This window comes from Plectropomus leopardus, chromosome 16, assembly GCF_008729295.1.
Source record: "Plectropomus leopardus isolate mb chromosome 16, YSFRI_Pleo_2.0, whole genome shotgun sequence".
NCBI lineage: Eukaryota > Metazoa > Chordata > Actinopteri > Perciformes > Serranidae > Plectropomus > Plectropomus leopardus.
Window position 1 is genome coordinate 3,777,162 of NC_056478.1, and position 12,196 is coordinate 3,789,357.

The following is a 12,196-nucleotide window of genomic DNA, read 5'->3' on the forward strand; positions in this document are numbered from 1 at the left end:
CCACTGACGGGATGAACTGCCAGATGATTGTTTTCTCTTGCCTGATCAGTAAGTGATAAAGACAGCTGTAATCACGGCTATAATAAGAAGCAAGACAGTAGAAAGGAGCCACTTACTCAAGTTTTACAAAGACAAGAAGCCTGGGTTAACATCTCTGTCATCTTATGTTATTTATCTTTATAAGGGATTCATGGGTGATTGCAATTTGAGTGCTTGAAGGTGATAAGTCTGTGATGTAAGTTTGTTTGCATAAATGCTGCTGTGCATTCAGGTTGATGCTCTTTAGACGGTACAACAGAGAAAAATGCAGAACAAACAACCAGACATTTATGTGGTGCATTGCCCCTTTTTTAGGTAGATACCGTATTATGCAGACAGCATGTCAAATGCTGTCGTAATGCGATACCATGGCAGTTAGTCACTTATTCTCTGTTTCGCTCCAGAAACAGGGTGACATCACTCCATCCAACCAGTTCTGCAACTGTCTCATTTCTGCCAGAGCTCTGTGTAAGCTGCAGTTTTATTTGTTTTGACTGAATGAATTTGACACCTGAGATTGAAGGTAGTTTGCCAGAATATGGCAGAACTGGATTGGATAGTCTTTAATCTCCTCGAGGGGCAATTAGGTCTGCAGACAGTAATGTACACAACCAACACTCATACGAAAGATAAACAAGACTTAAGTGTCATCATAATAAAAACTGTAATGAGCTTAATTTAAGCACAACTATTTTTCAGAATATCAGTTATCAGTTATATCAGTTAGAAAATCCCTATTTTCCAGAGAACTGATATTCACATTACATAGTGGATGGAAATGCAGAATATTTTTGTATCTTCTGTAACTGATTTAATGAAAATTGATTTAAAATTTGGGCTGAACTTGGATGTGAATTTGACTATTTTCTAAGAGTAAAGATTCATTTTTTTTAACTCAAAGCTACAGCTGTAGCTGCTCTTGTTGGCTCGAGTTTTTGACCAGAATTGGTACAAAGCAGAGTATGAAGTGGACACAAACGTTCATTGTGGTTAGTGCTGTTTCCATTAAAGTCATAGCAACCATGACTCAACATTAGGGGTGTGGATTGGCAAGACTTTGGCGAAACAGTATGTGTCACGATACAGGGGTCGCAATTTAAAATATCGCAATATATTGTGATACTGTAAGTAAGGCGATATATTATGTTTGTCTTTGATTTTCATTTTAGGAAAACAGTAAAAGAACATACCACCACATGCATAAAATGTTGGAAAAATTTACTTTAAGCTATCAGAACAGTGGAATTTGTATTTGTAACTATCACGTCCCTGTAACACGCGAGCAATATGTTGTTACGCTGGAGTGTAAGAGTCAAATTTCTAAAGATAGATTACAACACTATACTATCAAGCAGTTGAAAGTTTAAACATAACATAAAACAAACCACTTTCACAAATCTTTGCATGTAAACTACATATAAATTCAAATTGGATAATTGATATTTAAGAATTGATGCAGCATTACAAAACATAATATCACATTACTCCAGTGTAACAATGTTTTCTTACATCTTGTCTCAAAATGATTGCATTATCGTGTCTGCAAACCACAATAACGTTACATTTGCACATTTTATGCACATTTACGTTCCTTAAGTGATGTAATGTATAGACTTGGAGGAGGGAATGGTGGAGGACAGTAAGCAAGGCGTGGATGGCGAGACGCCTGCCAAGCTGCAGACTACTGTTGGAGACCAACAAACAAAAATAGTGGTGATTTTGCAAGTAATTGCTGTGTCCTCGGCAGCTTTGTAGGTCCAAAACATGTGTAGCATGTTTTTATAGCAACCCAATGCTGTGTTTGCAGCGACTTAATAAGAGTGAAAAGCTGTTTTGTTTTTTTGTTTTTACCAAAACATTGCTGTGTTTTCTCCCAGAACTGTATCCTGAAAAGCAATTGTTTTTTTCTTTTACACAGAGATCCCTCATTTTCAAAACCTGATCGCTATAATCAAGCGGGGTTTTTTTGTGCCAAAACTTAACCACACATCAACCACAACATTGTTGAAATGTGAAGTTTTCAACATAAAGTTTCAAGCTATCCACTCCATAATAAAATACAAATGTCACATATCTGTGGTTTCCAGAAACGTACAGTGCCAACACTTTTGTCCCGCGATTGGGTTTTCTCAAAGCAAGTTATTCTATTCTTAATACAAAAAAAGCTTAACCTCCCAAAACTGCACGTTAGGAAGGCTGCACATATGCAATCAATTTCTTTATATTTGATGACTTAGATGACACTAAAGATAGAAATTTTAAGATGACTTAATGAGAAATTTACAAAAAAAATGATGTGTCTCTGAAAGACTTGGACAACAAGAGGGATTTTTTAAAGAAGTTTTTTGCATGAGAAATGTCAAATAAGGATGACTGAGTGGGACATTTTAGATGAAAGTAGTTTTTTTTCCTTTGTGAATGATAGATCCATGATCACTGAACTGCCACAGCAAATTCCACATGAAGAGCCGCCTGATCCATCACTGAAGTGCAGAGCTTTGTCACTCTGACATACATGTGGAGCACTTTTAAGACAGCGACTCTAAATTCTGTCCATCTCTAGATTTTGGATTGATTCTCTGCCAGTTAAACCACATTGTAAAGGCTTGCCTCCATCCATGACATAATCAACCTTTTTCTTTCATTCTCGTAATCCATAATCTGAATTGACGGCGCAAAGCTGCTGTTGTCAACTCCCATAACTGTGATGCGACCCTGATACCCAGAATGGTCAGAAAATCCTCCAGTGACTATAGAAACTGCTTTATGGATCCATTTTTTTTACCAGCTTAACTTTTAGCACGCAAACGTTCAAGTTTGAATCTGAGCGAATGTACCTCAGCTTCTCCGTTCTTTGCACTTGAATCAGCCTCAATCCAGATTTAAATCGCTCGCCGTGCAGTTCAAGCATTTAAATTGTTTTCCCTCTAACGGTTAAGGATTCATTAACTTTGGAGATTAGTCTTATCTGTCCTTGTCCGTTGCTTGTTGACAGTCCGAAATCTGCAGATGCTCCCTTTAGTCTGAGCCAGTGTTTCTGCGTGTGTGTGTGTGTGTGTGTGTGTGTGTGTGTGTGTGTGTGTGTGTTAATTGCGGTGCTGTTTGTGCATCCAGACAACAGTGGAAGGGATATCCTGTTTATCCTCTTTGATGATAAGAACTCAGTAATGAAAGATTGAGAGTGTTTGGAGGGAAAGAATGAGAGTATTTTTGCACATCATCAGTTAAGCTGCATTCTCCAGACACCAAAGACTTTAAATTTTTTCTCTCCAATTAGGGGTAATTGCAGTGAGAGTGGAAGAAGAGAGAGTTTTGAAGTCTTGAACCGCCGCACAGCCTTTACTTACCTCTGACCCGCTTGTCTTGCGATTGAATAATTACACACCTCCCTCCTGGTAATTGTCGTTCTCGAACCCCTCCGTGTTTTGATGGGGCGAAAAAAGCAGGAAGAGAAAACGTGAGTCGGATAATAACAGTGTGTTGGTCGTGGCTGTGGTTACTTTGGTGATTTCCCTCTTTCATAAAACTCTGAGGGGAGTAGCTGTGGGCCAAGCCCGGGCCTCTGGATGTGGAGTGACACTCTTCCTGTGTGTGAGTTCTCGTTTTTGCTACATAGTGAGGACCTTAACACTTTTGTAACCAACAGTAGGCGGGTTTCCTTTACCCTCAAACTGTGCAAAGTGAAATTGCGAAAATGAAATACGCCTAATGGAAACAGGGCAATTTAACAAAATTAACTCCCATTTATTGTATAAAAGTTATTATACTATGCCTCATAAGTGGCTGCTCCCATATATATATATATATTTAACCTTTATTTAAACAGGGAGCTTGCCTTTCCATTATTGCTCACGTAACACGCCTACGTCGCCTTCGATTGGAAATAATGACAGCTAGTGCGGTAAATACAAGGTCTATTACTGGCATACGTTTATTTTGAGAAAGACTGTAAGCATCTAACGATCAGAAATTATACATTTCCTGTGAAATGGAAATCTTTTTTTAAAAAAACACAATGCATGCAACAGTGGCACGGACATTGCAGACTGGGGCATTGCAAGTAGTTGCATATGTCAACACATCTTATCATTAATCTTTTGTCTGAACTGGGCGTTAGGATAAGGGTTGGGTTGGTTTTAGGATGCAGGGTGTGGGCACAAGGGCAAAAAAGTAGATTCACTGTTAAAAAGTTCCTGAATGTTTGTTTTGGTTAAAAATTCCTCCAAGACCGTTTATGTGGTTAAAAAAAAAAAAAAAAACTCAGATAAAACAATAGGTTGTAAAGGTGAAAAATAAACATTTCCAATATAATGTAGTAAATAATAAAATGGTAGGGAGAAGTGAGAAGAATAAAAGGGAAGGAAAGATAAAAACAATAAGTAATTTTCATTAAAAGGAGAATGTGGTTAGTCTTTTAAGACCATATTGAAAAAAATCAATTTCAATCTTTATATTTAAATATTAAAGTTAAGAAAAGAATAAATAAATAAGTAAGTAAATGAACAAATAAATGAATAAATAAATATTCTTTTTAAGTTCATTGGGTTGGTTGGTGCTGGGAGGGGAAAAAGACAGTACAGCAGCGCATACCTGGCATACCTACATAAAAAATAAGTGCTTTAAATGAAGTGTATTAAGGGTTGGGGTTAGGCCTTTTAGTTCTGATGGTTAAGGTTATGGTCCGGGACATCGTGACAGAGTCCTCACAAAGACAGAGGTACATGAATCTGTGTGTGTGTGTGTGTGTGTGTGTGACACCAGAGGTTGTACAGAAGGGGGAACAGGCAAAGGTTGTGCACGGCCCCGGAGACAGTCGTAAATATTGGGCTCCCGAGACTGTGGTGTCTCGTCTCATTCATGTGTGAAGATGAAAGCTTGCCCTTCCTCCAGCGCACACACACACACACACACACACACATATACACACAGAGTCACGTGTCTGATGGTTTTGGCAGAGTACGGTGAGGGGAAGCGAAGCTGTGGATGACTTGTGGGTTTCTCAGGCTCCTCCGTGGGCCTCGACGTCTGCTCCGATACGCCACAATGCAAACAGCCGACGGGGGGTCTCTCCTCTGATGCTCTGTTTTGCACACACAAATATTTTATACATGAGCATCTCTCTTGTTCTAGAGTAACCTGCCGTTAAGAAAGACGAACGTACAGGAAGATTGATGATCAGGTGACTATTTTTGTATCTTCGGGGGAGTGGAATTCACTGTCAGCACATCCTCCACATACATCATCACTGCAAACGCAGCGTGACGTGGACGCACTTTTGCAACATTTCTTTAAGTTCCACTGAATCATTGATCGTTGCAACACGGAGATAAGAGGGAAATGTTATTTTAGGAGCACCTGAAATAGAAAAGAATATGAATGACTTCGAGATTCACTATTTATGAGTCATAAATCTGTCATAATGGCTTGATTTCTTTTAGAGAGACACACCTCGCTTAGTGTTGGTGTTTCTGGGAAGTAAAGTTTAGATAGAAGTTGGCTCTGCCCTTATGAGACAATAGAAAGACAAAGTTAGTTTAGCTGGTTGGATTTTAAAGTGCATCATGTTATGACTTAATCATCCACGCTTATTGGTAAAACAAAATGACACATTATTTCTATTCCTGACCTACTTTTCTAGGGATTATTCTGATGAAAATACAAGCAATAATTGTACACTCAATATGATTCAAATACAGAACATCTATTGGCCTTTGCCCTGAATGTTTGGTTCATTCAGTTAAAGGATTGCATCATCCCCCAAATGATGATTTGTTGATCAGTTACTCACCCTGTGTTACATTTAATTCATGAGTAAAACAGGGGTCTGCATTTAATCACAGCAAAACTATATTAAAACATCTGTTTACAAACTCCCACACATTTTGTGCAGTATTATACAAGTCTCATTTATCCAGTCGTATGCTCAGTGTTTCCATTACAGACAGCTCTATTAGACTGGGAACTGAGCTGAAAGTGAAATATAGCTTTTCTTCAAAGCCAGACTCCATTGACAAATACAGTAATTTTACCTTGCTGAACACAGGAGTTGCTGACCTTGATTGGTTTGTTTGTTTGTGTTTCTGTGTGACTTCTGAGTTTTGAAGGGTTAGTTCAGATTCACCAAAGTCACACAAAAACACAAACAAACAAACCAGCCGAGCAAGTGGTACACCAGCAGCGTGTGTGTTCAGTGAGGTAAAATTACAGTTTTTGTCAATGGATTATTATTGTCAATTATTATGCATGAGTTGTGTGAGAGTTTGCAAATATATATATTTTGATCTAGTTTTGCTGTCATTAAATATAGACTTGTATGACTTTAATTCATCAAGAATTTTTATATTTTTATATATAGAAATGATCATTTATATGTCATTTGCAATCAATTTGTGTCCATAAGTGCATCTCCATGTTGGCAGCAATTACCTTGTAGTTAGTTTAAACTTCAACAGTAAGCAGTTACACCACATATTTCAGTGGCCGGCTTTTGTTTCCTGTTCCCACGAGGAATGAGAGTCTTCATCACAATGCTTGCATGTGGTTAAAAGTTAATTTTCTCATTAGCAGCCTGACCTGTCAGATCGTCATTATCTAATTAAGTTTTTTTTCCTCTCCCTGTCACCTTTGTCTTCACAGACTGAGCTAGGTCAGAAGCTGACATTATGCAGTAAGCTGTGTTTCGCCATCGGTGGCGCACCCAAAGAAGTCGCTGCCAGCGCCACCGCCTTTTTCCTGCAAATCTACCTGCTTGATGTCGCTCAGGTAAATTGTGTGAGGACGAAGAGAATGAGAGTGTTTGTATGAGTGTGGTTACACGTACATGAATGCCCTGTTTATGAAACTAATCCCTGTTATGATCATTCAGGATGTGGTCTACGTGTGCACAGAGAAAACGGGTTAACCTTTAGGGACTGATTGGCGCATTTTACGTGCTTTTTTGATCATTTTGGCTGTTCATGCATATGGCATGAATTTTTGCAAGATTGTGGGTTTTTTTTTTTTTTGATCCTGAAATTTCCAGCTCAGCTCCTAAAATAAGTCTAAAATACACAGTGGACATAAAATTGTTACAAACAAAAAAGGTCATTTGAAACCCATTTAAACTGCAAGCTTTGATCAAACAGCCATCAAAGGATAAAAATATGCATTATACTATTTCTGAGTGTCATTCTGGGCTTTTTGCCTTGGAATTAGCCATTTTTACTATTTTCCACCTGATGATGTCATTTTAACCATAATTTGGATATGGAGGAAATACATGCTGTTTCCACTAGGTGCACTGTCACAGTCAGTGTTGCTGCAAATCACTGACACATCCCAGACTGTCATTATTTAAAAAAAACAACTTTGCATGTATTATATTGGAAAATAATATTTATATTTTTTATTTTATTTAGATTTATTATTCTAAAAACATTGTGGCTTTATGACAAAAACGTGGCTTTTAAATGCTTAATTTTCTGAAAATTGATATATATTTGCTATTTTTGATTAGGACTGATGCTGGTTAAAAAAAATATCAAAAAAAATAGAAAATAATATTAATGTATAATATTTTTTAAAGCTTGATTTTGACAAGTGCATTTTTTTTGTTTAATATTAAAGCAGGCCTTAAGGGTGTGTGTGTGTGTGTGTGTGTGTGTCTCTGCCACAGTTTTTAACTCTAGTCTGCCCCTGTTCCTCTCTGCAGATCAATGCCTTTCAGGCCTCCATGGTGCTGTTCATCGGTAAAGCCTGGGGTGCGGTGACTGACCCCATTGTCGGCTTCTTCATTACAAAGAGCAGATGGACCAAGATCGGCAGACTCATGCCCTGGTGAGCTCCCGCTTTCTCTACGGAGGACACTCCTTCATTGCTCTTAATCTCACCGGTCATGTTTTTCTTTCTTCCTGCTTTTACTTTATATTCCCACATTTCTGCATTTAGATTTTGTTCATTGGCTTGGCAGTACTGACAGAATTAGATCAAAAACATCTGATTGCACACAAAAACTGCTAATAAGCAGTAATTTAGCAGCTTTGACACCAAGTTAAATTCAGTCTCAAAATCATATTGTTTAAAGGTCCAGTGTGTAAGATTTAAGGAGATTTAGTGGCATCTTGTGGTGAGGACAGCAGATTGCATCAAGCTGAAACTTTTCCCGATTCGAATTCCTTCAGTGTTCATTGTTTGGAGGTTTTTTACCGGGAGCCGATTCATCTGCAGGCATCTCCTCCTCATAACAAACGAACTGGATGATATAGACGGTAAAAACATTAAATTAGGCAGTTTCATGTTATAAATCAGTGTTTCTCCAACAATGTTTTCTCACCTTTTTTCTGAGAAATTCAGGAAAAGCTGCATTTTAATACAACATATAACACTATACATGCACATATAAATGTAAAGTAGAACAATAAGAGATAAAAAAAACAGGAGTGTAAGAAGGAGATGTAAGAAATAAGTCATCATCAAACCATAGTTTATTCAGGAAAAATTGACTCTGAATTTAGCTCTTTTACAGCAGTAACCAGAATTCACATTTAATGAGCTAAAATGATATACAATGTTTGATAGCAGTCGCAATAAAATAATGAAAAAGTCCATTATATCAAATAACCAGCAGCACTTTGTCAAGAATTGTAAACAGCAATAAAAGCGATAAACAGAAAGATTTAAATAATATGTACAAGTATGTGCATCATAGTGTGTTAAATATAAATGCAAAAATATAATAAGTTGGAATTAAAATAAAGTTAGTGTTTTTAAATTATTGCAAAATGCACTTGAATGCACTTAAAACAACCAAAATAGTGGACAACGTCTAATATCATATTCTATTATTGTCATGTTGCTCAGCTCTGCGCTCAAGTTATCAAAGGACCCGGTAAAAGTGCAAGACATGTTTAATTTATTTATCTCAGTTAAAAATCTTGGGAAGTGCTTCTGTTGACATGCAGCTAAGCTTGCGTAAAGGACGGCAATTTGTCGACAGATTACGAAACTTGTTTTGGTGTGCTCCCACTCTCACACACATAATTATGGCCGCTCCATAATGCTAATGTTTGTGCAAAATCCAAACAAAAACAAAGCGTGTGCCCCAGTTTCTGATGGTTTTGAAATGATTCTCAGGCCCGAACATCTCACCTGAGGATTGGACTGAATAAATAGCCTTTGTGCTTTAATTACACTGTTCCCGACGCTCCCTCTGATGAGTTTTGCATACCGTATGCTTCAAGGGCGTCGGCTGCTTTCTGCCTTTCGAGGCCAGACAACAAAAGACAAGGAGGTTGATCTGCATTCTTTCATTAATCATGTTGCAATTGTGCTGCTCGTTGGCATTTCATTGCATTCATGTAACACCTCATTTCACATTTGGGCATCGTCCAGCTGTCTTTGTCTTTGTCTTTGTCTTTGTCTGCAAGATGTTGCTCAGTATCTCACGTCCTCTCAGCGCAGTTTTACTTCGTGCAGGGTCCCCACGGTCATGGAAAACCTGGAACAGTCTTTGAATTTCAAAATCACGTCTTCCAGGCCTAGAAAAGTATAAAAATCAAATATGTAAAAATCATTGAAAGCTTTGGAAAAGTCAATGAATTCTTAACCCTTCGACACCTGAGAAATTTGGCTCAATTTCTTACAAAAATAAGAAGGCAATGATCAAGCTAAAAGAAGAAATTCTCCAAAAATGTATGCAATAAATAAGTAAAACGTAAAAGAAAATTAAATTTAATTTGCAAAAAAAAGCAAAATAAAAAACAAACTATTCAAGGAAATTACCTGAAAAAAGTGCTTAAAATAATAACAATTCTGTAGCATCATTTTCAATTCATAACTACGATGATTCTAGTTTTTCCACATTTTTTTTCAACATTTTTAATTCTCTTAATATACAGTGACATTTCCTGCCAAGTTGCTGATTGCCTGTTTTTCCCATGTTTTAAAAGAAATCAAACCAATGTGCTTGGTGCTCAAAGTACTTGTGAAAGATGTCTGAAAATCGATGATAATCTGAGTTTCAAAGGCTGACAAACATTGAAAGCTCCAGAAAAGTCATTGAATTTCGGTTGTGTGTAATGATATTGTTACAGTAATCTTCTGTAGGTGACCTTCCAAGTGATGTAACGTAACAGCAGATTTATCTCTGTAGCTATCGGCGTAACGTAGCTCTGATATTTGTTTTGATATCTGACAACTTTTTGTTTATCATCACGTACGTTTCTCGTCTTTCTCTGCATGTACGCCAGCTAGATGAAAATCTGTTTGAATACAGCTTCAATCTGAGATGTTAGAAAAATGCAGCACAAGTGGGGCAAGGAAAAAAAAGTTATTGTGGCATGTTGAAAAGTCAGGGAAAAGTCTTGAAATTTTGTCCATGAAAATGTGTGTGACCCTGTTTGAGGCTCTGTGATTGTGGATTATATGAAGCTATTAGGGCCATAAATCACATTTGCACAGATGATTTTATAAGAGCGTGTCTGCATGCTGTTTGAACATACCAGCTTGATACTTGCAATAATAACACATCCAGCTTACTAAATCATAAACGATAGATTATACACACACACACGCACACACACACACACACACTGAGAACTGGAGGGGGATCAAGTCCACTGTGGCCGACCAGCCAGCCGCTCAATAGCAGACAGATGCCGATGGCTGTTAAATCAGCTTTAATTACTCTCGGGAAGCTGTGTGTGTGTGTGTGTGTGTGTGTGTGTGTGTGTGTGTGTGTGTGTGCGCGCGCCCATGTGAATACTCTGTGTGGGATACATAGGGGTATTTTAAATGTGTGGTCATCAGTATTTGTGATGAAATTGCAAGACACTCCCTCAGTTTTGGAAATTCCCCTCCAGTGCCCATCCAACAGGAAGTGTTTCTCCCCCCTGGCTGTCACATTCACAGCCAGACATGAGGTGATTTTTATCTTTGAGTTCTTTAGGATTTTAGGAGTCATTCGGCTCTCTTGGGTGCTGCTGTGTTTATGATTTTGTGATTGTAGTAATGTGCAATCCCAGTGGTGAGAGGAACCTCCACGAAACAGTTATTCCCGTCTCTGGTACAGAAAGACAAGGCAACAGTGATGTTATGACAATGGCTGATCAAAATGAAATACAACAGTGTAAAAATACTCCATTACACTTGAAAACCCACTTAAGTATATTATTATAAAAGTAGTATCAGCATAATACTCCTACTTACTCAGTCCATGTGATTAATATGTCCATATAAAGTATGTTTATTTAATTAAATGATTAAAACCACTGCTTTAAAGGAATATTTCACCCCCTAAATCACTGTTCCTATAGCAGTTACTCACCTTGAGTTATGTTCATTTCATAAAGAAAACTTTGTTTTTTTGCAAGCCTCCACAGTGGACGAAATATCCAAAATATCAGAAAACTCTTGTTCTTTTTTCTTGAAGTCTGAATTAAAGTGGGGACCATGTTTATCAACAGCTAAACTGTATCTGAACATCTGTTTACAGACTCTCACATAGCTTGGTCAGAATAATCCTAGTCTCATTTATCCAACTTTATACTCGGTACTTCCCAAACAGACAGTCTTATCTTTTCTCTCCTTAAAGCCAGACTCCATTAACAAAAACATGAATTTAACATCACTGCACACTGGAGCTGCTGCACTACTGCTGCCTTCAGCTGTAACTTTGTTTGCTTTCTTGTGTGACTTTGGTAAATCTTAATGAACTCTTTTTAACACAGAACACATGTGATTACACAAAAACACTAACTGATCGAAGCTGCAGTTGACGAGCAGCTTCTGTGTTCAGAAAATCTTAAATTACTGTTTTTGTCAATAGAGTCTGGCTTTGCAGAGAGCTTCAAGAGGTGTAACTTTTGATTCAGTTCCCCATCAAAAAGGGCTGTTTGGGAAGTTCTGAGCGTTCGACTGCATAAATGAGACTTATTATACTGCATGAGCTGTGTGAGAGTGTGTAAATGGATGTTTTGATGTAGTTTGGCAATGGAGCCCTTTAACTGTGATTTTATCTAGAATTTTCTCAGTTTTTGGATTCTTCCTTCACTGTGGAGGCGTAAGAGAAACAAATAGTTTTGTTGACAAAATCAGTGCAACCTAGGGTAAGTAATTGATATAGAAATGATTATTTTGGGGGTGAAGTATTCCTTTAAACTTCAACATTAAATTGAATTTC

The 12,196-nt window shown here is 37.6% G+C and overlaps 1 protein-coding gene across 1 annotated transcript in view; it reads left to right on the forward strand.

The window, feature by feature from the left end:
* mfsd2b (major facilitator superfamily domain containing 2B) overlaps positions 1-12,196 on the forward strand; it is a 29,500-nt gene that overhangs the window by 2,480 nt on the left and 14,824 nt on the right. The window contains exons 3-4 of the mRNA XM_042503596.1: positions 6,676-6,801; positions 7,730-7,854. Coding sequence (XP_042359530.1) covers positions 6,676-6,801; positions 7,730-7,854 — 251 coding nt within the window. The remainder of the gene's footprint in view (positions 1-6,675; positions 6,802-7,729; positions 7,855-12,196) is intronic.